This window comes from Lissotriton helveticus, chromosome 8 (assembly GCF_964261635.1).
Source record: "Lissotriton helveticus chromosome 8, aLisHel1.1, whole genome shotgun sequence".
NCBI lineage: Eukaryota > Metazoa > Chordata > Amphibia > Caudata > Salamandridae > Lissotriton > Lissotriton helveticus.
In genome coordinates, this window is record NC_136069.1 from 599,000,049 (window position 1) to 599,026,379 (window position 26,331).

At 48.7% G+C, this 26,331-nt stretch overlaps 1 protein-coding gene across 1 annotated transcript in view; it reads right to left on the minus strand.

Moving 5' to 3' along the window:
* DIS3 (DIS3 exosome endoribonuclease and 3'-5' exoribonuclease) overlaps positions 1–26,331 on the minus strand; it is a 261,428-nt gene that overhangs the window by 77,537 nt on the left and 157,560 nt on the right. Inside the window, exon 14 of the mRNA XM_078657423.1 lies at positions 12,902–13,029. Coding sequence (XP_078513549.1) covers positions 12,902–13,029 — 128 coding nt within the window. The remainder of the gene's footprint in view (positions 1–12,901; positions 13,030–26,331) is intronic.

Here is a 26,331-nt window from a genome sequence, read left to right on the forward strand (position 1 = left end):
TACAGCCTTTGCCAGTAGTTAAGCAGGACATGCACAGTGGTGGCAGCACACTGTGCAGCCATCAATAGAACTGAATATTTTTTTTTTTTAACTGTGCCACTGGAGGAAGGCCTAGACATGCTCAAGTAAAGTTCTGCTGATGTGTGCTTAACTCACCCTTGGCCCACATCAAGTATTTATGGCTGTGCATGTGTTGCATGCACTGGGAGTATGCGAGTCTGTGAATGGTACAATATATGGAATATTCTGAGTTCCATTTTGAGAGAGACAGGGATGACTGGTGGAGTATGAGGATGTAGAGGAATCCTCCAAGACAGATTTGTGGATTACTACATTCCTGTGAGCTGGGTGGGAGACACACTGGAGGAAGATGAGCCATGTCCTTTAATAATGTTTAAAGCGTGTTATATGATTCAAGGAGAGGTCACTGGAAAGGAGCCATGGCACATTCAGGAAAGAGATCGGGATGATTCGTGAATCATAAAGAGTAAGCCTTAGGGGCACTTATCACTGTGGCTGACATCCAAGTGTAAATCTCTCATCATTTCCATGGCCTGTGCTGTAGGGCTTTCAAATTTGGAGTCGCTCCTACTGTGACAGACTGCTTTCAGGAGGAAGGGGAGGCAAAGTTGAGGGTATTTCAAAAGGAAGCAGACACAAAGACTCAGACCTGAAATCACATTTGGTGTTTGGCAATGGACTACAAGAGGGAGAGCTTTAGGCCCCCAAAGTTGTCAACTGTCAAGCAGCCAGTTGAGCTGTGCGAGGGGAAGCTCTGCAAGACTTCTGCCTGTGACCAAGCCTGCCATTCTCCCAGCTGGTTGAGGGACTTCACCCAGGGAAAATAGATGACAAGCTGCAGCATCAGTGCCTGCCTACTGGCCAAGCCCAGTATGCCATGTGAGGAAGAGGAGACTGCTGGAGGGAGCAAGGTCCAGTGGGGGATCCTGGCGAGTGCATCCCTGTAGTGAGGTGTGAGGAGAAAATTATTGATGTGCCCATCGGTCAAGCACAATGCTCCCCCGCTGTTGCTCCTGTTGGCTTCAAGGCACTCTGACGCTGACACAGTCATCAAGCCCTTCACCTCGAACCCACCATTTATGGGTGACTGTTTACTGACGCTTTTGGTGTGTGCTGCATTTGCTGTTTTTGTGCAACGTGTGCCAGCTTTTGTAATTATAATTTGTTTAGTTCCCCCAGAATTGTAATTCTTTATATATTTTAGCCGCATTTTTGTTGCTGCTGTCTGTGTTCCGGTCGTTTCCCGCTCCCTGCCCTCTCGCCTCCCGGCCAACGACTACATATGGAGGCTGCTGTGTGGCTCCAGTGAGTAGCCAATTTCCTCCTATATGAAGTACACTGCTCCCCTGCTGCTGTTCCTTTTGGCTTAGAGACACTGTGACGCTGACAGTCCTTGAGCCCTTCACCTCAAAACCACTGTGGATGACCGTTTCCTGACACTTTTGGTGCATGCTGCATTTGTTGTTTTTGTGTAAAGTTTGCTGCTTTTGCGATTACTTAAGGTTTATTTACCCCTGAACTGTCATTCTGAGTTTATTTTGCTTGCATTTGTGTTGCTGCCATCTGTGTTACCACTGTTTCAAGCTCTCTGCCCTCCACCTCCCGGGATTACATATGGAGGATGCTGCGCAGCAGCGCCACCGACAAGCCCGTCTGTGTCTGTACGTGACTGGATTGCACCCAGCGCCAGGAACTTGGCTCTTCCACCCCGTGCAGCTACATCGCCATCGACGTCAGAGCCCTGGATCCCAGACACCTCAAAACCACTGCAGCCTCTCCTCGCACCACCAGAGGACTATTCTCCTGTCGGCACTGCCGCTTCACTTGCAACACGAAGCAGCCGACAACACCAGGGATAAAGCAAACATGACCACGCCCAATGCGACGACGAAACAACATTGGACAACTTCCAGAGCATCCTAATCATACGTAAGACATGTCACAGAGATATGGGACACAATCTCATCCCTCAACCCGGGGACCATCATTCTCACGGAGACCTGGCTGAACCCCGCCTAAGCTCCAGACATCGCCATCGCCACCCCTGAAGGATACAAAATAACACACCAGAACTAAACCAACTATCAAGGAGGTAGTTTTGCCATCATCGACAAGGACAAGGACGAGCTTCCCAGACGAGTCAACCCCATCATGAAACGTCTCAACTATCAACTCCACACAGACGGAAAAAGTACCCTCAGAGGCGCCCTTGCCTACAGACCACCAGGACCATTCCCCAGCTTCTGCAATGCCATCCTGGACCTCATTGCCCCGATTGCCATCGGCTCCAAGCACTACATCTTCCATGGGGAGCTCAGCTTCCACCTTGCCGATCCTTGCAACACCAACACAACCAACCTCCTGGGGAGGATGAACAACATCGGCCTCAAACAAATGTTCACTGAACATACTCAAATCGCAGGACATACACTCAACCCCATCTTTTCTTCAAGTGAGAAAGTCAAGTACAGTCACACCATACAGCATACCTAGATCGACCACTACAACATCCATTTCACCATCTCAAGACCCACCAACGCCTGCATCTTGCCCCCCAGATCCACGCGCAGAGACTGAAAAAAATATCACAAGACCAGTGGAACAACACGCTCTACTCTCACCTCTCAGACTCAACCGACTCACAACAAGCAGCAACAAAATGATCCCGGTGGAACACAGAATGCACAGACAGAATCACCTTCACAAAAGCACGCAACACCAAAGAACCAACCAAAAGAGACAGCTAGTTCACGGAAGAACTGAAAGTCCAAGGGAATTAGCTGGCAACTAGAAACAAAAAGCAAGGAGGAGAGCACCGCCTTCAAGATAGCACACAAACAGTACCATTGCCTTCTGAAAGAAACTAAGAATGCCCTAGCAGACTGTGTTGAAACCAGCACAATTCGCAGCAAGGAGCTTTTCACCACTGTGAAGGACCTTTCTAATCCCACTGCCACTAAGAATGACATCACAGCCTCCCAAGAACTATTCAAAACCCTTGCGGACTTCTTCCATGACAAGATTTCGAACATCTTCGAAAACTTCCAACTCCAGCCGCTGCTGCCGACAGTAGCAAGCAGCTCACACTCACGGACACAAACCCAGAAAACCTCCGCAACAAATGGGACTTCCTCATCATGCAAGAAACCATCTCCATCATGAACTCTGTGCACTCAGGAGCACCCACGGACCTCTGCCCCATTAAGTCTTCAACCTTGAAAGCAAGACAATCAGCAACAAACTGAGGAAAGTCCTAAACACCTCCAACACATCGGCCTCCTTCCACAAGGACTGGAAACACGCAGAGGTTAGACCCCTCTTGAAAAAACCATCTGTCGAACTGAAAAACCTCCGGTCCATCTCTCTGCTCAGATTTCCTGCACAAGTCTTTGAGAAAGCGATGAACAGGCAACTCACCCACCACCAGGAGCACCACAAACTCCTGGACCCCTCCAAACCGTATTTCAAGCCATCTACATCACAGAGTCAGCCCTGATTGCATCCACATACATCAGAACCCTTCTGGACCATGGCGAAACGGCAGCCTTCATCCTCCTTGCCCTTTCAGCAGCATTTGACACAGTCTCACACCACACCCTGATAAACAGACTCCACCACATCGGAATCCAGGGCACGCCCTCAAATGGATTGCATCATTCCTGTGCAAAAGAACCCAGAGGATCCATCTCCCACCCGTTGACGTCGGAGAATAAGAACATCTGCGGAGTTCCCCAAAGATCATCCCTGAGTCCCACCCTCTCAAACACCTACATGACTCCCCTGGCACACACATTCAGATCACATGGACTCATCATCATCTCCTACACCCAAGACACCCAGCTCATCATTTGCAGACCGAAGAGCCCATTATCACTAGAGCCAACCCCCACACTTGCATGCTGAACATCGCTGAATGGATGCAACACAACTGTCTCAAACTTAACACGCACAAGACAGAAGTCTTCATCTTCGGGAACACCACTTCGCCCTGAAACGACACATGGTGGCCCCAGCCCCTACAAACCATGCCTGCAACCTCTGCATCATCCTGGACACAAGCTGTTGATGAAAAAGCAGTTCAATGCAGTCTCAGCCACCTGTTTCAACGACCTCTGCATGCTCCACAAGATCTTCAGGTGGCTCCCAGTCAACACCAGAAGGACCATCTTGAAGGCCCTCGTCACCAGCAGACTGGACTACGGAAACACACTCAAAGAAGGAATCACTGATGCCTCCTGAAGAGACTTCAGACAATGCAAAACACAACAGCAAGACTCATCCTCTACCTCCCCAGAAGGACCCACATCCCACCCCAGGAAACTACACTGGCTCCCAATACAGAAGAGATGCAGTTCAAGGTGCAGACACATGCTCACTAAGCCCTACACAACGAAGGACCAGCATACTTTAACAAACACGTGACCTTCCACAGACCAACCAGACACCTCCGATCAGCCTCCCTCTTCCTCGCAGACATCCCCCGGATCTGCCGAACCAACAGCGGAGGACGCTCTTTTACTTTATGCCACCATGCAGGAGCCAACTTCTCCACACTTTACAAATCTTTGATTAATTGATTGACTGGGCCAGTGTGTGGTGTGTTGTTACTCTGTATGGCAGAGGGGACCTGTGAAGTCAACCGTGCGGATCTGGATGTCGCCAGTGTTTGGTGTGTAAGCTATTGACCAAGTATGGCAGAGGGGCCTGCCATAAAAATGACCGTGCCAATCGGGTCATCGCCCATGTGCGGTGTGTGTCGGCGACTCTGCATGTTGAAGGGGGCCGCTGTGAAGAGGATCTTGTTGCTGTGATGACCGGGCATTTGCCAGAGTGCGGAGTAGGAGTGGTAACCATTTATGCCAGAAAAGTGGGGGGGAGGTGGGCACCAGAGAGGACAAGTATCATAGCCTGGATGATGCAGTCATCAAGAGGAAGGGCCGCCCTGGTGACCCGGGCAGGCCTGAGACCGTACGGAGTATCGGAACCAGGAGCCATCAAATTCCTCCTCTCTGCCCCCTACCTTTGGAAAGGATCAGAGGATGTTTCTCGTCGCATCAGAGTGGCGCGGAAGACACCTAGCTGATGCCCCTGCAGAGCCACAAGTGATACTCACCAAAGACAGCTGCTGTAGTCCCCGCCTGTTGTGCAGTCCCTACTGATGAGGGTAAGACTAATCAAAGGAGAGGCAGGCCCCAGGGGAACTTAGCTGCCAGATAGCGCTCTAGGACACTTTAGACTTTCCAAGAAGATTTGGAGTGGGGCTCCTGAGACTCAGGTTGCTTGTGAGACCTAACTTGAATGTTGCCTCCAGTGAATGGGGAATACCTACTGGTCTGTATTGTTTGTGTATGCTGTTCCTCACTTTGTGTATACATATAAATAATACCTTTGTCTTAAAGTACAGTATTTGACTGGACAATCATGTATGGTGGTTAATGAACATACAGTACCTACACCTCTTCCCCACCCGAGAAGCCATGGACTGTTCGACCCACACTACCAGTGAGAGTCAAGTGCAGAATAGGCACTTGACACAGTTGCTCAGAATCCACAGTTGGTCGGGCCCTGGGATATTAGGCATAAGAGGACTCAGCCCCCACAGTTGGGCCAAGGAAATCCTGCTTGCCCCGTGGCCTGCAGAATGCAGGTCTGACAATAATGTATAACTTCAGTTTGGGAATAGCCAAAACCATGGCTCAAGGACCCAAATGAATAGTAATTCAAAATTCAAACTGATGTTAAAGTCTTATTTGAAATTACTGTTTTGGAAATGCTACTTTTCTGCCTAAAGTATCTAAAAGCCCTTTCAGAGATAACGCCCAGCTGTCGCCTGTACGCCTGCAGAGAGGTGTGAATAACTCTCAGGAAAGGGAACAAAAGGGCCTTGGCGGGACCTACTCCTGACAAGATGACATGGGGATGTGCCCAACAAATATACAAGCTTCAAAGGGGCAGCCCTAACACAGGCAGATTTAAGTCCTACCTACGCATACTCCTGCCATTGTCTAAGTAGCCAGAGTGGCACGAATGCCAGTGGGAGAAACCATATCCCAGAAGGGGTTTTGCATGGCCAATTCCTCATCTCCGTAGAAACACCTCACATGTGTGCCCATAGCAGCACAGTGTGAGTGTTTGGTGCCAAACCCAAAGGTACTGATATACCAGCCACTAGGGTTGCCAGTGGGAATTTTACTCCTCTTGGTTAGTGAGTCCCTTCCCTTACAAGATAGTGCAAGACATACAAGTGGCCTCCCTGGCTACATTCTTAAAAAGACTGCTGGACCTTTGGAAAACAGAACCTGTTCAACAAAAGGACTAGAAGTCAGATGAAGCACTGAGCCTGCTGTTTTATCTGCAGAGAGAAACTCCAAGGCCTGGACCTACTTCCACTTTAACCCATGATAGAAGAGTGGGCCCGAAAGCCAAGTCGGCTAGTCTCCTGAAAAGTGGGCCCAAGGGCTAGTTGTCTAGCCTCCTGCTAACCTCCAAGAGCATAAAATCTAAAAGAAGCCTGCAACAAAGATGAGCCCAGCTGACCAGTTCAAGCTGGATTCGCCCTGGACCCTGCTGGTGGCTTCTGGCAGATTGAGTCCTAACACGCCACGTGGTGCCCAAATGTCTTGGACCCTAGGCAGTGTTAGAGTGTACTCTCTCCCCCTAAAGATTGCAAAAGTGGGCCATGTTTCTGAACACTTTCCTAAAAAAAAGAAAAGAAAAAGACCATGGGTCAGCTGCTGAACTGCAGCCACCGTCGTCACATCGCCGGTCGGATTCAGGTAGCTGGTTTGCCTCGCTGAAAGCAGCTCTATTTCGAGATAAGTTGCTAAGTCCCAACATGAAGGATTTCACCAGGACCAACCTGAGCAGCACCCTGCCATTGTCGCTCTCTTCATCAGACATGAAAATCCACCACAAAAAAAAAGCCTAAGTCTGAATGTAAAGTTCGACCTAGTATAGCGTGACTGTAGTTATCACTTTGAGCTTTTTGGTGCTAAAAAACTATAAAATTCATATCTGGTTCGATTTTTGTTGTTTTGCTGCCTAGTTGCTCAGTAAACTGTATTAATTTTCATAAACTGGAGTGGGGTTTTAATTGAGTTCTGTTTTAGACTTAGTAACTGTTTTGGTACTAACACATGCTTTACACTTCTTTACTTTGAGTTAAGCTTGCTTGCTTTGTGCCACAGCTACCCAAAACTGGGTTAATCTTAAAAGGAAAGTAACCTAACAGGCCCTGATTTGTAATAATGATAATTATCTCAACCATCCAAACTAATAATCCACTTTCTAACAGCCAAATGAGATTTTCATTTTTTTCTCCCAAGTGTAAGAATGACTATTGTGGAACAGACGGTCGTAAATAAACGGCCTTGATGCATGTCCTTTTGAATTTGAGTCCTGCTTATAGAGGAAGGCAAAGACGTTTTTTTCAGCTCAAGCATTATGAGGACATTTTGTCATGCTAATACAAGGAGCTCACCACAGCACACCATCCTACCAAAAGCAGTAAGACAGTACAGGTGCAGTGGAAGTTGGGACAATGATCAATTTGGTCATTCTATCTAAACCTTAGAATATTGTCCAAAGAAAACCTTAATGGTTGAGGAAGCCTCAATCACATTTTGTGGCATGCTTCATTATCGGCAACCTGACCCCCGCTTTAGAATGATTATACTTACTTTTTACTTTTTTTTTTTTTTTGCAGAGTTTTATATAGCGCGAACTAGAACCGAACCGAATCAGTCATCAGAGCGCTTTACATAGCACCAGTTACGTTACATTCATTTTAGGCACGGGGAGATTAAGTGATTTGCCCAGAATCACAGGAGGTTTTGGCGTTGTTACCGAGACTCGAACCAAGTTCCCCAGGTCCGAGGTCGAGCGCCTTAGCCGTTAGGCCAACCCCTCTCCCCAGGGCGGAGCCAATCCCTTCTGGGAGAGATTTATTAACAACACATTTAACTGGACATCAAGCAATCAATGTTTATTTTAAAATTATTTCAAAATGTAAAATACACACTTCTCTAAAAGTCAATTGTACTGTACGTGATACTCTAAAAATCAAAGGGTATAGTGCAAAACCAGAACAGAGCAATATGTGCCCTAAAGGAGAAACCCTGCATATTAGTAACCCTAAAATAGCAACAGCTAAAAAATATAAAAGTACAAAAAAGTTATTATAAAAAACAACCTCTCCTATTAACAGATAATTAATTTTGTGATTTCTGTAATATTTGACAGAGAATGTTAGAAAATGAATCACAAACACAGCTTCTCTGAACAAAATACACCATTTAGTAAACTTCCCCGAAATACAACGGGCTATTTAGTCTTCAAAAGAGACAGAGCTTTTGGCCTAAATTTTATGAGGCTTGATATCATTCTGAGATCCTTTCCCCTCCAGGCATATTTCAATGTGCCCATTACCTAGTGACACCCTATTCTGATAAAGAGTGGTCTTAGCTATCTTTATCACTCGGGTGAAAACGTGGAGCAAATAAAAACAAAAAGGAAAAGTGATTATCAATTGAAATTGAACCGGCAACATTGTTTTGAATAGTCTTTGTATGACAGCCAAGCTTGCCTGAACTCCATTAAGGGAGAGCATAGAAAACTAATATAGATAAATCATAGTCTCACTGATTGGGCGAAAGGGCAGGGGAGGTAATGGACCAATTTCTTTCTTTAGAAGCTCTCAGCAATACATCCTGCGCATTTCCTACTTTGCAATATCTTCACGTCCTGTTAATCAAGAGTGATTTTACCAGTTTCCGGACTACTTACTTAAATTGTAATTCTGAAATGTTGGTATTCCATACCTCTTCTAGTTGTAGGGTAAGAAGGGCTCTTTATAGATAAGATTGCCAGAGTTGGTGGAGTAAATAAGAAGCTATGAAAGCGCACCAGATACAGTTCCTTAAGGTGTGATCTTTAGTGCGATGTGTAAAATGACAAAAGATCATGAATTGAAACAAATTTCATAGCTGGTTGCTGAAGACTGAATTTCAACCGTATTTTTACTTGCCAAGTAGAATTAGTAAGATTAAATAAATATCTTAACATTATGCATTGTATGCAATTTAACAAGGTAGCCAACTTTACTGGGACGCTGCCAGCCCTTAAGTCACAGACAGGAGGAGTTTTGCATTGACCACCGAAAGTAGTGGCTAAATCGTTGGCGCCTCAACGTTGTTGTGTAGGCACCACAAAGCGAATGCAAGCAAAGAAAACTTTGCTTTCAAATATGCCCAGTGCTCATTAACCAAGCAATTTGCAGCGATCCATATCCCTAAGTAAAAGAATTTCAGTTGCTTCTCAATTAAAGTATTACCTATTAATCAGCTTTTCACTTTATTTTTGTTGCTAAATACTAAAACAGCTGATTTGCTGGAATTGGTATAATTAGAAAAGGCTGGGATCCAGATGATCCTAAAACTACCTCAGGGTACACCTAATGGAAATACCTTTATTAATTGATAGGATTAAACCAATATGTTGGGTGATTTGGGTACAATACCCAGTCATCTTCTACAAGTCAACAAGTTTCTGCCCACACAAGTGCCTGAAAGAAGGTCAGGGGCATTTGTCAGGGCTTGAAAATGGATCCCTACAAGAGCAATAGTCTGTATGCAGGGCTCAATAAATCTGCCCTACATAGACTCCAGATGGTGCAGCACGCAGCGGCCAGACTAGTTCTCAGATGGCCAAGAGCATCCTCGGCCTCTGGACGCCTTGCATTGGCTTCCGGTACAAAAGCGCATTCTGTTTAAGGTTTTGACAATCTCCTACAGGGCCTTCAATCATCAAGGCCCAGGGTATTTACGGAGATATTTCACGCAGTACCACCCGACGCGTGAACTCAGATCATCCACAGCAAATTTGCTTACTGTCGCCAAATTTAGGCTGGTGACTAAGGGAGGCAAATCCATAGCTTCAATCGGCGCAAAAGCATGGAACAAATTACCTCCACATCTTCGTGAAGCCAATACGGAGCAAAGTTTCAGAAAAATGTTGAAAACATGGATCTACCCACCGTCAGACACAGGATGCAGAACTTTAATTTGATCCTTCTACACATCCAGGACAGTCTTGCCATGACCATCTGCTTGACATAGGAGTTACAGCGCCAAGATGCTCCTTGGACTGGTAGTGCTCTATAAAAGTATCCCATCCCATCACATCACATCACATCACTTGCTTCAACAGCCTTACTATAGCAGCGAGCGCATAAGTCAAATGAGACCGCAGATAGTCTAGAATGTCTTCAGGGATGGCAACGCCTAGTTTGTATACTAGTGCTCTAGTCGTGGGCGTTTGGAAAATGGAATGCAATAAAGGAAATGTAATTACATTGTATGAATGTTTGACGGCTGTCCTGTGTGGATGGAAAGAGAAGCTAAATCAGTTTAATCCATTGCATTTCGGTTTGAAAATTGAAGCTGCGAAGGTGGTACATAATTTCGAGGTTAGTCCTCTATCGTTTATGTCTGATGTTAAAAGATTTTACTAAGATTATATATACACTTATAGGTTCTTCTGTCTGCCCCTCTCCTTTCGTGGTCTATCGTCTTGGTCTCACATTACCTTCCATCTTCAGCATTAGGCAGTAGATCAGCCCACTTGAGCCATTGGCTGACTTCATTGTTTGACAAGTCTGCTTTTTCATAGGGAGTACATTCAAACACAAGGTAGTTCCTTCAGTGCCAGGCATTGCTGTGGTTTTTGAGACTTGAACATTGTTTTTGCTTATAGCCAAGAAAAATTCCCCCCTCCTTATTGGTGAGGGCTTTTCTGCTCATCAAACAATATTTCACAAAACGAGCTTTGCCGAAGCCCAAAAAGCCAGAACACAACAGCTGATCCTGCTAAAGCCCCAAAGATTCCGCAAGGAAAAAACGTATAAACGCTCCTTCTCAGGAATGGCACCCAGGATCTGGAACTCACTCCCCTTGAAATCAGGCTCATCTCCTCTACCATACTTTTTAAGAAAAGTAAAAGCTATCCTCATGGCTAAATACACTTTAATTATACTGGGGTTGATTTTACAGACGCTGTACCATTCAGTTCTACTGATCTTTTCTGCATTTTTGTATGACTCGTGTTATTGACCTGCCTGAGTGTTTACGCTATCAATTATTTGCACTTGTTTCATTATTGATGTATCTGGCTGACTATGCTCCCACATGTACCTTCCCCACCCCAATTGTTATTTACTCACACGCTGTTCCTTTCGTCTGTAAAGCGCTCTGATATCTGCAAAGATCTTGTTCGCGCTATATAAAACTTTCAAAATAAATAAATAAATAAACAATATTATGTTAACTCATACATAGTGAAAGGCTCTTCCCACCTTCATGATAGTTTAATTCAGTAACCTAGGGATTATGGGATCAAATAAACATATGAAAAGTACATTCAAACAGTTAGAAACAAGTTTTCTTAAAAAATAGTGGAAAGCGGAATTAAGGCACTTTGACATAGCAAAACAGAACACAACATGTGATTAGTGTTTGGAGGAGACTGAATAGGGATACTCACTCGCTCAAAAATTTGACCTGGATGTGTTTAAAAAAAAAAAAATCTTTGTGGTCTGGCTGGAGGGTAGCAACTTTTGTAGTTACACATTTTTTGTCAATAGACTATTATATACATGGCGAGCAGGGACTCAAGGTATCATACGATAGTATTGAAAGCACTTCATATGTAGCGCTTTACAGTCCTATGGGAACCTTTGTTAGATGTAGCCCCTACAATCTCACTGGTGGCAGTGGGGTGCCCCTTAAAGAAGTCTGATGGCAGAACCCAAAACACCATCTCATCTATCGCCAATAAACTCATAGGTAGAAGTGGCATCATCATACCTCAAAGCTAAGGTATTTCCTAGATGGATCCAGTACGTGGATAGTTATCTATGCTGGTTCCCAAGAGGAACCGTAATTACTATGAGTTAAGGATAAATAAATTATCTACGTTTGTGGCAATCAGACATTGCATATCCTACATCTGAGTCTTAACACTCTATGATGAACATCTAAGTCCAGACAATACATATGTCTATAGAAGGTCGAATGCTACCTCCAGTCAAGGGGTTTGGAGAATGATTCCTCACAAAATAATATTGGGTGTCTTTACAGACAACCTCAATGAAATCGACTTTATGCACAAACTATTCACGTTTTCTAAGCATGAGCAGTGAGATTTAAAACAGGTAAGTCAGACCTATAAGCATACTGGAATACCAACAACAGCATAGCCTCTGCATGTAGCGGAGGCAGAACATCCTCTTTAAAGCCAAAAGGAAATTTCCCAGATCTAAATTTCAGCCAGTACCCAAATAACTGTAGCTGTTATAGCAGCATTTCTTAACCTGATGTCTGCAATACCTAGGGAATTGATGACAAAAACTAATAAGTTGGTATCCTTAGCTTGAGGTGAGGGAGCAGCACAATTACAGTAAAAGGAATCAAGCAGGGACGACTGGTGGCCTCAACTTGAAACACTGTTTTGAGGTTGCTAAAAGAGAGCAAGCATTCCGGAGCTAAAAAAAGGCAAATTGATTTTAAAGTCGAGCATATTGCTTCACCTTTCATAAATACACCAATTTATTTTAAGAGCTCCAAATCATCCATTAATATAAACACTTTTATATATTTTTGGGTAGTGAACTAAATAAAATATTTCATAATTTGCGTATGCGTATCTGTTTGATGTATTCTTGCTTCTGTATTTCTGTGCATTTGTTTAAATGGTAATATAAAGTAAATTGCTTAGCCCAGGGTCCCAGGCTTCCAATTATTAGGTAAGCACAATGTACTGAAACACATAAGTCTGATCATAATGGGAAGTTCAATACAGAAATGGTGGCAAGACTTCTATTTACCCATTATCTATCCTTTTCTTCTTCAGAATCTTTGCCAGTTTGTTCAATCCACGGAGGCTTTTTGTAATGTCATCATTCATAGACGCAGAATCAATTCTCATCTGTGCTTCAGCATATGTGAGGGAGGCCTGTAATAAAAATGCATGCAAGAATCACAACCTTATTAACCTTAAACTGTGAAAAAGTCATTATAATCAATTTTTCACATACTCAACCGTATAAAATAAAGCAGATATTGATAAATACAGACTCAATCACAGTGATATGAAAACATGCTGCCAACATTTGCGAATACTATTTTGGTTACATAAAACCATTAATCACTGAGGGATAGAGGCCACAGCCTTGATGTAAAATGAGAATGACTTCCCACGATGCTCAAACAATTTGATTTGCAAAATGTTGTCTAAGCAATGTGGATAGTATTTATGTTCAGAAAACAAGGTTAGAAATAAAGACAAAGATCCTGATCAGAATTAGGATCATATTTTTTAAATCCTGATTCATTTTTAATTTCTTGAGTCCATTTCTAAGCCTAATAATGACAACATTGAGGGCCTCGTAAGAAGAGTAAGATTTTTGCTTGAAAGCAGTGAAACCTAAGCAGGAGAAAGCCTTGAACCTTGAAGCAAATAGTGCAAGTCCTGATAACACCTTTACCAGTGGGTGAAGGCCCCATGACAACCTTCATCACTCCTCTTCTTCTGTGCCCTCCAAAGCCAGGGGTATATCTGACCTTGTAGGTATATCGCAGTGCAATTGAAGGTCATCGTGGTGGAGATGGGGGAAAGGAAAAAAAGCTGATGAAAATTTGGCAGTTGCCGCCGGGTGGCGCCGGCCGGAAGTGCCGCCTCGCCCACGACACACTGCGCAACGCTGCGGAGCGGCGGAGAAGATTGGGCAGCCATCCGGAGCGAGGGCGGACGCGGCGGCTGGGGGAGAGAACAGTCGGAGCGCACACGGAGCTCGAGGTGGGGGTAAGGAGCCGTGGTGCTGCGGGGGAGGGGACGTGTCTGCCCCATTCGGCGGCGGTCTCGAGCCGCGGGGCACAATACTACTGCCAAGGCGGACGGGCGAGCGCTCTGCCAGCTCTCCTGCCTGCTTCCACCTTCATTGAAGCGTGCCCCTGCCGGACACTGGCGCCAGACACCTAGGGCGCGCTCGGCGGTTGCCTCGGACCGCGGCGAGGGCTGAGGAGACCCCCTCCCCCTCCCCCCCCATCCCGGACTATTGCAGGCCGCCAACCCAACTCGAGGTGGGGGTAAGGAGATCGAAGTGGGGGTGAGGAGCCGTGGTGCTGCGGGGGAGGGGACGTGTCTGCCCCATTCGGCGGCGGTCTCGAGCCGCGGGGCACAATACTACTGCCAGGGCGGACGGGCGAGCGCTCTGCCAGCTCTCCTGCCTGCTTCCACCTTCATTGAAGCGTGCCCCTGCCGGACACTGGCGCCAGACACCTAGGGCGCGCTCGGCGGTTGCCTCGGACCGCGGCGAGGGCTGAGGAGACCCCCTCCCCCTCCCCCCCCCTCCCGGACTATTGCAGGCCGCCAACCCAGCCGGCAGGCCCACTTTTGGCACCTGAGAGCGTGGTGCGGACTCTGGGGCGCCCCAGTCAGACCATTCCGAGGGGTGGGCGACCCCCATCGACCGCGTGCACCGTGGTGCAGCGCCTCTCCGACCACTAATAGGGTGGTGATCAGCAGTCACTTCATCACAGCGTGCGCCACGCTCGATCGCCGACGGGGCCACGATATACTTGGGCGGCCTCGGGGACACTTGCTGCCTGCGACTACTCCTTCAGCCGGGGGTGCCCCTAGTCTGTCAGCCCCCCTCACCCGGGGTCATCACTCCGCCGGCGACATGACGAGAGGGGGCAACAGCGGGAATGCCCCCAAACAGGGACCGATGGACAAGTTCGCGGGCCCCAGTGGAGGTGCTGGGGCGTCCGGAGGACCCCAGGGCTCTGGGCCGGACAACGCGGCGTTGATGGCAGCGATCACACAAGCGAGGGACATGCTCGACGTGAAAATCGGAGCAGTTGGGGCCGATGTGACCTTGCTCAGACAGGATCTGCGCAACGCAGTGGCACGAATCACCGAAACAGAAACCCGTATCACTGAAGTTGAAGACGACGTGGTGAATCTCAAAAAGAGAGTTGCTGCCATGGAAGGGATACAGAAGGGACTGGCACTGCGGGTGGAGGACGCGGAAGGGAGAGCCAGACGGAATAACCTACGCTTTATAGGCTTCCCGGAGAATTGCGAGAAAGGAAATATGGAGGCCTTCCTGACCCAGTGGCTGGAGGGGTGGCTCCCCCCGGACTCCCTGTCGCGCTGCTTTGTGGTGGAAAGGGCACATCGGGCACTGCTTCCCAAACCGCCCACTGGGGCTTGCCCTCGCTCGGTGATAGCCAAACTGCTCAACTATCATGACCGAGATGTTATCCTACGGCAAGCCCGCGCCCGGGACCCACTGATGTTTGAAAATCATAAGATCCTTGTGTTCCCGGATTACACTAAACTAGTTCAGCAGCAGAGACAGTCATTCACTGCGGCAAAAGCACGGCTGCGGGAACTCAAGATTCCTTACGCTCTACTATTTCCGGCTCGCCTGCGCGTGGTCTTCCAATCTCGCACTCAGTTTTTCAACTCCCCGGAAGAAGTGTTTGAGTGGACGGACGAGACGGTGCGAGTCAAGGTGAACACCCCCCCTCGGAGGGGCTCAGACTCGTCAACCACCGAAAGACCCCCGAGAACGCCCAGACGATCGCGCAGTAAGAGTAACTGGAGGTCGCGCTCTCAAAAGCGCCCGCCTCCGAGTGATGCCACGGCGGACTCTCCGGAGGAAACGGCTTCTTCTCCTTCGAAATCCTGAGACCCCCACGCTTGTACTGGTGCATACCGTGGAACTACAGGGTTGGTGAGACGCCTTGGTGGCCGGAGCAAGCCGCTCCTCTTCGACATGCCACGTACTGATTGACTTCATGACTCCCTGTTCATGGGTGGACGGTTGGTCGGGAGACGCTCGTGCGAGAGCGGGCCTACTCCCGGAGTTCATTCCCAGGTGTTGAGTGGGAAGTAGTTGGGCACTTTGTGGGTAGTTGGGTGGGATCCATTGGTGCAGTGGGTCTTGGGCCTCCCGTTGGAGGGCTGAGATTGCCTGCATCGCGACAGGTACTTCAATGTTGCTGAGGTATGGGGTGGGGGGTTGGAGGGGAGGTTGTTGGTGTGGTTGGGGTCTGGGGAAAGTTTGCAGGGGGAGGGACGGGGGTTTGGGGGTTCCGGGGATGGTGGGGAGGGAAGTTGGGAAGGGCCTTAGCACGGTGTACATGGGAACCTGGAGACGACTGAGCATGTGTGTATGGCCTCAGTGGCCCGACGATTTCGGAATCTGGATGATTGATGGCGGCTGAAGTACTGGGGACGAGCCCCCCGCTGGCCTCAATGCGAATTTTGAGCTGGAATGTGCGAGGGATGCTCGACAAAATTAAACGAAGTGCAGTTCTACGTCTGGGGAAGACTGAAAGAGCGGATGTGTTGCTCCTTCAGGAGACACACCTCTTGGGCACCAAGGTTCTGAGCCTACGCAGATACGGGTATGATCAGGTGTTCCATGCTGGGTTTACACGAGGGTCCAGAGGAGTTGCAATTCTCATACACCGTAGGGTCTCCTACACACATGAAACACAATGGCTGGACGTGCATGGTCGGTATGTCTTTGTTAAGGGGAGTCTGGGGAGTGAGCCGGTGGTTTTCGGGAGTGTGTATGCTCCACCCCCACTCCAAGATGCCCTGATTGAACGGCTGTTCGGGGTATGGACGACTCTTCCGCATGTGTTGACAGTAGTGGGTGGTGATTGGAACGATGTGATGGATGGGAGACTTGACCGCTGTAGGCCTGGGGGTGGTCAATTGTCAGATGCCTCTACGAGGCTGAGTAGGATGGCGCAGGGGATGGGATGGATTGACACTTGGCGCCACCAGCATGCATGTGATCGTGAATATACATTTGTCTCTGCGGTCCACAAATCCTTTTCGCGCTTGGACTACCTATTCGTCCCGCAACCCTGGTTGGGCAGAATCGACTCCACCTCCATACTTCCGAGGGGCCTGTCGGATCACTCCCCGGTCGCCCTGACGTTGAGCCTCGGTGTGCGGCGACAACCGTTTCGCTGGCGCCTCTCTGTGTGGCACTTGCAGCGCCACGACTATCAATCGCACATGAGGGAGGCTATCTTGCACTACTGGTCAGAGAATGAGGACCCGAGTATAGATGCCATGACCCTGTGGGAGGCCCTCAAGCCAGTCCTTCGGGGCGTGGACATTGCGTGGTGCGCTGCGAATCGTAGGGCCCGCAGGCAGGAGGTGGAGGAGGCGGCCGACCGGGTGCGGAACCAGGAGACCAGATGTCTCACGGGGGAGGATGGAGTGGCCGTGGACCGGCTCCTGCACCTCCAGCAGTCATACACCTCGCTATTGTTAGACGAAGCCCGACAGGCCTGGCTCGCTACGCAGAGCAGAATCTATCATTGGGGGGACAAGTCTAGCACAATGCTATATAGGCTATGTCAAAGCACTTATCAAGCCCAGCCCCTGCCGGGTCTCCGAGATGCCGCGGGCGGCCCTATCTCGGCCCCTGAGGTCCTGGCCCAGATGTTTGCTCAATACTACGAGACCCAGTATGCCCCCCGAGAATCTCTCCCAGCGGAGGAGATTGACAGATTTCTCGCAGACCTTCCACCCCGGGCGCTCTCGGATGAGGCGAGGGCCCGCCTAGACCTCCCACTGTCGGCAGAGGAGCTTGGGGAAGCTCTGGGTGGCCTGAACACGGGCAAGGCCCCTGGGCCCAATGGGTTCCCCTGCGAATTTATGAAGTTGTTCCATCTCCAATTGGGGATGCGCTATAGGAAGGCACTGGAGGCGGCTCGGGAGCTTGGCAGATTGCCAGCGGACTGGCGACACGCTGAGATTGTAGTTTTCTGCAAACCGGGAAGGCCCCAAGACAGCCCGGACTCTTATCGGCCGATCTCTTTGCTGAACTTTGAAGCAAAAATATTGGCTAAGGCGTTGGTGAACCGTCTTCTCCCTTACATCACGGACCTGATCCATGCCGACCAGGCAGGCTTCATGCCTCACAGGGCTACAAGACACAACATACGTCGCGCTCACCTGGTGGTGGAGGCGGCACGAGCAGCGGGCATCCCCGCGGCCCTCCTGCTGGCGGACATGGACCGGGCCTTCGATTCCCTGAGTTGGTCATACCTCCGAGCCCTCCTCCTCCGGCTCAATCTGGGCCCACGTTTCCTGTCGTACATTCATCTGCTATATACGGACCTGACGGCGACGGTCAGAATAGCGGGAGCCACCTCTGACACATTCCTCATCGGTCGTGGCACCCGACAGGGATGCCCTCTCTCACCTTACCTGTTCGCCCTGGCTATGGAACCGCTTGCGGCCTGGGTGAGGATGGATGCCCAATTGCGTGGTGTGGAGTGGGTGGGGGGCCCGTCTGACAGGATTGCGCTATATGCGGACGACGTCCTGTTCTTCCTTACGGACCTCAATAAATCGGGGCCGAGGGTCCTTGAAATAATGCGCGTTTTCGGTGAAGTGTCGGGCCTCCGGCTCAATCCGCAGAAGTCGAAGCTGTGGGTCCTGGGCGACAGGGGGACTTTGGGTCCCTGGGCCTCGGCCCTTCAGGAGGCGGCGGGAGGCCTTAAATATCTTGGTGTCTTTCTAACTGATGTGCAGGGAGTGTCATGGTCCCGTAATGTAGTGCCTGTTTGGGACAGGATCCGCTCAGATATGCTGATGTGGTCCAGGATGCCTCTAAATGTCTATGGCCGTTCGGCCATTTTTAAGATGGTGGCCCTACCCCGAATCTTGTACCAATTGCAGAACTACCCGTACCCAATTCCGCAGCAATGGTTTCGTCAGGTGAACTCGGCTCTGGGTCGGTTCCTATGGGCCGGTGGAGCGATAAGAGTGGCGCTCCGCACCTGCTTCCTGTCGACCTACTGTGGGGGACTGGCCGCATCTGATGTCCAGTCCTACTATCAGGCATCGCACCTACTTGTTCTTAACGAATGGTGGTACGGGGATCGCACTGACCCGACCTATGCCCTAGAGAGGTATATGATGGACCCACACACGCTCCATACTATTTTATACTCGGCGACTATCCGGAAGAGACTTCCGAGGGCCACGCACGTAATCTTCAAAGTGTGGCGCGATGCGCTCCGCCGCATGGGATGGTGGAACACGCTCACGGGCGAAACCCCTTTATGGCATAATGGGAGACTGCCCGGCCTGGCTGCGCTCCGGGGCTTTGAGGGCTGGGATGCCATAGGCATTTCGGCGCTGGGCCACGTCCTGAAGGGCACAGTCCTCAAATCGTTCCAGATGTTGCAAGATGAATTCGATATGCACCGGTCCCAGTTCTTCAGGTACCTACAGCTCCGCCACGCCCTGACCCCCGCACTAGCGGACTTGTCGTCCTTGCCGGAGTTTAGTCCCCTGGAAGCAAAAGTCTTTATGGGGGAATTGGAATCAAAAAAAATCTCAACCATCTATCAAACGTTAGTTACGCATTGTTCCCCCTCTCTTGATAAGTTGCGGGCGGTCTGGGAGAGCGATCTGGGAGACTTGGAGGAGGAGGACTGGAGAGAAGCCCTGGAGGCCCCTAAGGGAGCAGCGATAGTGGTGCGCCTGCGCTTTATTCAATTTAAATACCTGCACAGGGCATACTACACGAGGGAACGATTGTGGAAGGCGGGGCTGATAGCCTCCCCGGATTGTTTGAGGTGTGGCAGTGAGGTAGGCTCCTTCTTACATACGGTATGGGGATGTGCACGGCTGCAGAGGTTTTGGACCGGTGTATGGGAATGCTTGGAGGAAGTGTTGGCATGGGAGCTCCCTCGCACGCCGCAACTGGGCCTGCTCCACGTTATGGAAAAAGTGGGGGGTAATCTGTATAAACGACACTTGCTCCTTCTGGGTCTTACAATAGCCAAACGAGATATAGCCCAAGCCTGGAAAGCCCCCAAGGCTCCGTTGGTGGGGGTGTGGAAGCGGGGCATGGACTTTAGCATGGGATTGGAACGCCCGATCTTTGAGGCCAGAGGCTGCCCCAAGAAACATTATAGGATTTGGAAGAAATGGGCTGATTATAGGGGCCTATTGCTGGACCCCCCAGCGCCACAAGCCTCTGATATAGATCACGTCTATACTACCCTCATGTGAACTGTCCACTTGTCGCTACCATGCTGCTTTGGCTCCTGTTTCTGGACAATATGAACACCGTGCAGGGAGGGGGGTGGGACCCGGGTGGGGATGCGGGGAGGGGGGTGTTGGATAATGTTGACTGAATTTCTTGAACGCTGTTGCTCTTCTATGCTCACTGTCTTTCTGCAATCTTGGGAGCAGTGTTTCTTTTGTATTCTGTCAACTGCCATAACACTAATAAAATTTGTTCTGAAAAAAAAAAAATTTGGCAGTTGTGAAAGAAAATAAAGCTACTTTTGCCCTGGAAGAAAAGAAATGCGCTTTGGCCCTGGGAGAAACAAAGGTGTTTGAGATTGTGAACAGAACGTACAGATTGATATACAGCAAATTCCAGCAACTAACGCTCATGGTGGCAGCAACAGGGTAGTGGGTAAATCAACAATGTATTTATTAATGTATACAACAGCAGGAGATGCATTTTAAGGAAGCAATGCACTTAGCAACAAGTTACAAGGCATTGAGGTCATGAACTGTTTGGGTGGATCACAATCGGGGCTTTGGTTATGACAACAAGTAAGTGAATACTACATTGGACAGGATTAAAAAGGGAGAGGGAATGGATATAGTTTGGGGGGGGGGTGGTAAGGGATGCCCGAGAAGGTACTTTTTGAGAGAAGTTTTGAAAGTGTGGACTGAGGATATGGAACGTATGTTAGTGGGGAGCAAGTTTGGGTCGTAAAGAAAAATCAATTTCCTGATCAGCACAGTGAGGCAATGCAGGAGGTTTGAACATGGCCATAAGATTTAGGTTTAATGAGCAATTATTTCAGGGAAGTATGTACATTACAATGGTTATAATAAACTACCTGAAGGATAATCGATTCTTACTTTTGAAGGCAAGAGTCAGTTTCTTGTATCTCTACACTGGGTTTCCATCAGAAAATAGTTTATGTTCAAAACTACCTGTTTAATGCATAGGGCTTACTATGGTTCCTTTCCTATCTTTATGATAAATAGATGCACATACCCCAGCTCCGGTACTAAGATCTGCCGATTCCCCTCTTTTCATACTCCCCTGGAACAATTTACAAACCAAGGGAGGCAGAGATTTGCTGATTCACTGCCACACCTCTGGAACTCTATGCCACTCGCTTTAAGGAACATAACATAAGTAAAGTACATAAAGCCCTTAAAAACATGGCATTACTGATGGGCCTCTGGTGAAGAAGACCAGCCGACGGTGCATCTCTATTAGTGGTCTGGTGCTAGCCTCACAGCATCCCCCGCCGAAATACAAGGCGCAGTCTTCACAACACCCCACGGTAAGGAGGTGCCCCCGTTCATTGAACCGGCAACTCCCTGATAGCAACGTCTCCGGGGCCCCACATCAACATACTCTCTCATAAGATCATGGGAAAGGACAAACCTGATGGGACAAGCTCCAAGCAGAGTATCATGGACCAGTATGCCACATCTACTGGGGGTGCCAATGGAGAGGGCATCGACAATGCAACACCAGACAATGCTGCGCTTCTGGCAGCAATCCAAGACTCCAGAGACAAGCTTGATGCTAAGATTGGCACAGTGGGGGATAAAGTGTCTTTCCTACGCCAGGACCTCAGGAAGGCCGTGGGCTGGATTACAGAGGTCAAAGCATGGGTCTCATCTGTTGAAGATTCAGTGACTACTCTTAAAAAAAAAAAAGTCAACAAGATGACGGTGGTGTCGCAAGAACTTGCCTCCAGAGTTGAAGATGCAGCAGGCCGCACAAGGCACAATAACCTACTCTTTGTGGGTTTCCCGGAGGGATGTGAGGGTACCTCCGCGACTCGCTTTGTAGCCCGATGGCTCGCAGATCTCATTCCTAAAGAAATGCTATCCTCGTGTTTCCTCGTCGAAAAGGCCCACCGAGCACTGCTGAAGAAACCTCCCCCGGGCGAGAATTCTCGACCAGTGATCACATGGCTGCTAAACTACGCGGACCGGGATGCCATCTTGCAGCTCGCTAGATCACATAAGGATAAACTTTATTTCAATTCAAAGCCCATCATGATATTTTCGGACTATACATGTTTGTTCCAACAACATCGCCAGTCATTTGTGGCAACGAAGCGTAGACTCCGGGACCTTAATGTACAATACATGCTCTTATACACAGCCAGGATGTGGATTATATTTCATTCCAAGTCCTAGTTCTTTGATTCACCGGAAGCTGTATTTACATGTGCTGATGAACGCGTACATCCTAAACCACATACGCCTCCGCCACAAGACTCCGACTCCTCCCGAGGTTCACGGCAGACCAGGCCCTAGCAGACCAAATCAAAGCGACGTCACAGATCCGGATCTGACAGACGCTCCTCCAGCCCAGAAACTACATCCTGAACCGGTCGGATGACCAATGTCTGGTTATACAGCATTACCATAGAATACGGGGTTTTATTATGAAAACATTGCTTTTCTCTGACCTTCAAATGGGCGTGGATGCCCAGCCATGGGGCTGCCTAGCCAGAGACATTTTTGCCTCCCCCTGTTAAATGTTTTGTGGGGGGTTAGGTGCTTTTGGCGGCGGGTCACTGGTTTCCCCCGTTGGGGGCCGGGTTTACCTCCCGCCACTACAGATGCTCCTAGTTACAGGCAGTATTGGATGTGGAGTTGTTCAGGGAAGTTCTAGGGGTTGTTCTACGTGCAGACATATTCTTTGGGTCCCGACGCATTGCACACCAGGTCTTATCAACACGGGATGACAGCACAGATAGATACAGCCCCTCTCAGGGACCTTATAATGGTTTCTTGGAACGTCAGGGGTCTACTTAATAAAATAAAACGGGGGGCAGGCCTGCACCAGGCCAAGAGATACTCGGCCGACATACTACTCCTACAGGAGACGCATGTTCTTGGCACAAAAGATCCCTGCCTAGCTAGATTCGGCTATCATCTCATATACCATGCAGGTTTTACTAGGGGATCGCGGGGAACGGCTATCTTAATACACCATAGAGTCCCTTTTGTACACTCAAAGCAATGAGTCGACCCAGGGGGCCGCTATGTGATTGTCACAGGCATCCTATATGGTGAGCATGTCACTATAGGTAGCATTTATGTTCCTCCTCTGCTGGGGACCACCTTTGTCAATAAGATCTCTAGACTTTGGGGAGAGCTTCTGTCCACCACTCGCCAGCAGGTCCCTCTAAACTACACCTCCTTGCCAGTACTTTAGGGTGGGCAGACATTTGGCACGAATATCACCCAGCCAAACGAGATTACATCTATCTATCTGCAGTGTATGGCGCGCAATCCAGACTGGATCACTTCTTCACGCTGCACACTTACAAACCTAGATTCTCACAAATATCTCACCTTCCCAGAGGGCTATCAGATCATTCTCCAGTTCTCCTCAAATTCCATACTGGATCCCACAGATCCCCCTTTCAGTGGCGAATGTCCTCATGGCACCTTTGTAACCCAGATTATCAAGACGTTAACTCAGGCAGTATCTGAATATCTTGACATTAATGTTGCGTCGCCTCCGTCAAAATTGGGAAGCCCTAAAGCCCACAGTCCGGAGGGGGCGGAAATTAGCTTCCGCACCAAATAAAAACGTGTGCGAAGGGCACAGCTGGTGGACCTAGAGACACGCCAATTGTCCTTGGCGACGCAACTTAATAAAGACCCTAGCCCTCGCTGCAGCGTAATTTGATGCAGGTGCAACAGGCTATACAACAACACCTAATGAATGAAGCAAAGGAGATCTGGGAGGCTTCCCAACATAGAATATATCAGTGGGAGGACAAGTCTAGTAAAATGCTGCATAGACTCTGCCAAGTCGACAAGTCCCTGCTGCAGTCCCCACCGTGCGTGACATGGAAGGTCGCCTCTGCTCATCTACGAGGAAGGTGGTTCAAGAATTCGCACTGAACATTACTTCACTATACGAATGCTGAGAGCAGCTCTTGGAAGCCCAAATAGCAGAGTTCCTCAGAGATATTCCATCCCACAGACTCACCGACTATATAAGGGAGCAATTAGAAGCCCCCATTACACTGGACGAGCTGAATGGGACCCTACAGGCCATACGTCCAGGGCGGGCCCCCGGACCTAACGGATTCCCCATTGAATTCCTGCAGCCACACATGCATACACTTGGGCCACATCTACTAGCGGCAATACAGGAGGCCCATGGCCAGAACACACTACCCCGGGAGTGGCGCCACACAGAGATTGTTCTTTTCCTCAAACCCGGTCGCTCTCTAGAAGAGCCCTCTTCATACCACCCAATTTCCCTCATTAAGTTTGAACCAAAACTCATGGGAAAGGTCCTGGCGGATCGCCAATGGATCTGTGTAACAGATCTTATCCATCCAGACCAATCAGGCTTTATGCCATTCCGAGCTACCCGTCAACATCCGTAGAGTACATAATGCTATGTCGCTGGCCCCAGAGTAGGACGCCCGGCGGCTATACTTCTGGCTGACCTAGACAAAGCTTTTGACCATCAGCTAGGTCTATCTTTTTCAATTACTCGAATCGGTTCATGTTCACCCTCGCTTTATAATATATATCTGTCTACTGTACACTGATCGGACAGCCTCAGTCTGTATAGCAGGTCATCTTTTCATAGCCCTTCCCTATACACAGAAGTACGAGGCAAGGGTGCCCCTGTCCCCGCTGTTATTTGCTTTGGCCGTGGAGCCCCTGGATGTGTGGGTTCAGAATGACCCGGTATTCCGAGGATTTGAGTGGCCTCATGCACGATCGGATCGGAGTTATATGCGGATGATGTTCTCTTATATTTAACAGACTCATGGTTCTCAGGCCCACGTCTCTTACAAATTCTCAAGGTGTTCGGGGAAACCACGGGCCTCCACACTAACCCTGCTAAAGCTGTGCTCTTTCCAGTATGTGGTGACCTGGGCAACGCAGCTAACACACGTGACTGGGGGGGTTTGAATATCTAGGCATATTCACGCCACCCTGTCCAAATATTTCTTGGGCAAATAATATCAACTCGCTCCTTACAAGTTTAAACAATGAAACAGCAATATGGTCCTCCTTTCCACTATCTATATATGGGCGGTCTGCCATCTTTAAGATGGTGTCCTAACCAATAATTCTCTACCGACTACAAAACTTCCCTTAAAATATACCTAGGTCCTGGTTTGCACAGGTTAATGCCAAACAATAAATTCCTATGGAACGGGGGCGATCCAGGAGGCGCTACATACATGCACACAATCCACGTACTGCGGCAGGATCGCGGCGGCGGATGTGTATGCCTACTACGCTGTATCTCATCTGCTAATAATAAATGAATGGTGGTATAACTCCAGTTGACTGAGAACGACTGGGCTGAAGCCATAGCCATTCCTCAGGGTGCTGCGGTATATACACCCTACCTCCTTATTCAATTTAAATATATACATAGAGCCTATTACACTCAATCCCACCTTTGGAAAATGGGGGTAATTGAGTCCCCCACCTGTTTGAGATGCGAGAGGGAAAAGGGTACATTCTTACATACGGTCTGGAGCTGTTCAGCGTTGCAGCCGTTTTGGAGGAGGGTGGCTTCTGGTCTTAGCGACATATTTGCATGGGAGCTCCCACTGGATCCGAGACTCTTTCTCTTACACAGCACTGATGTGATGGGGGCAACAAATATAAACAACATCTATTCTTTCTGGCTCTTACCATTGCCAAACGGTGACCTAGCCCAGCTGTGGAAAGGGACATCCCCCCGACTATGGGTAAATGGAACGCTGAACTAGACAGGTGTATGGGCGCTGAGGTGGCAGTGTTTCTGGCCCGTGGATGCCCCAAGTAGCATAGAAAAATATGGACCCGTTGGGCGACATACCGAGGGATAGACCTTCTCCCCCTTCCCATCCTTAGACCCTTGACAGACCCCCACTCTTACCAATGTCCACTAGACGTCTCATTCCGTGTCATATAATTATTTGCTTCCGTTTTATTGAAATTTTTATGCAATTGCTAGGATCTAGGATTGTCTGCACAGTGTTTACACTGTTGGACCTGCAGTTTTGCAGGAGTTACAATTGTATAAAATATTATGATACTCCTGATTCATGCTTTTTTCTTGCAGGCACCTGTAGGACTCCAGCCCATATTGCAACAGGATAACCAAATACAATGTGTTATTAAAAAAAACATGTCATCACATCAAATAGGTTGTTGACCTACGACTGTTTCTCC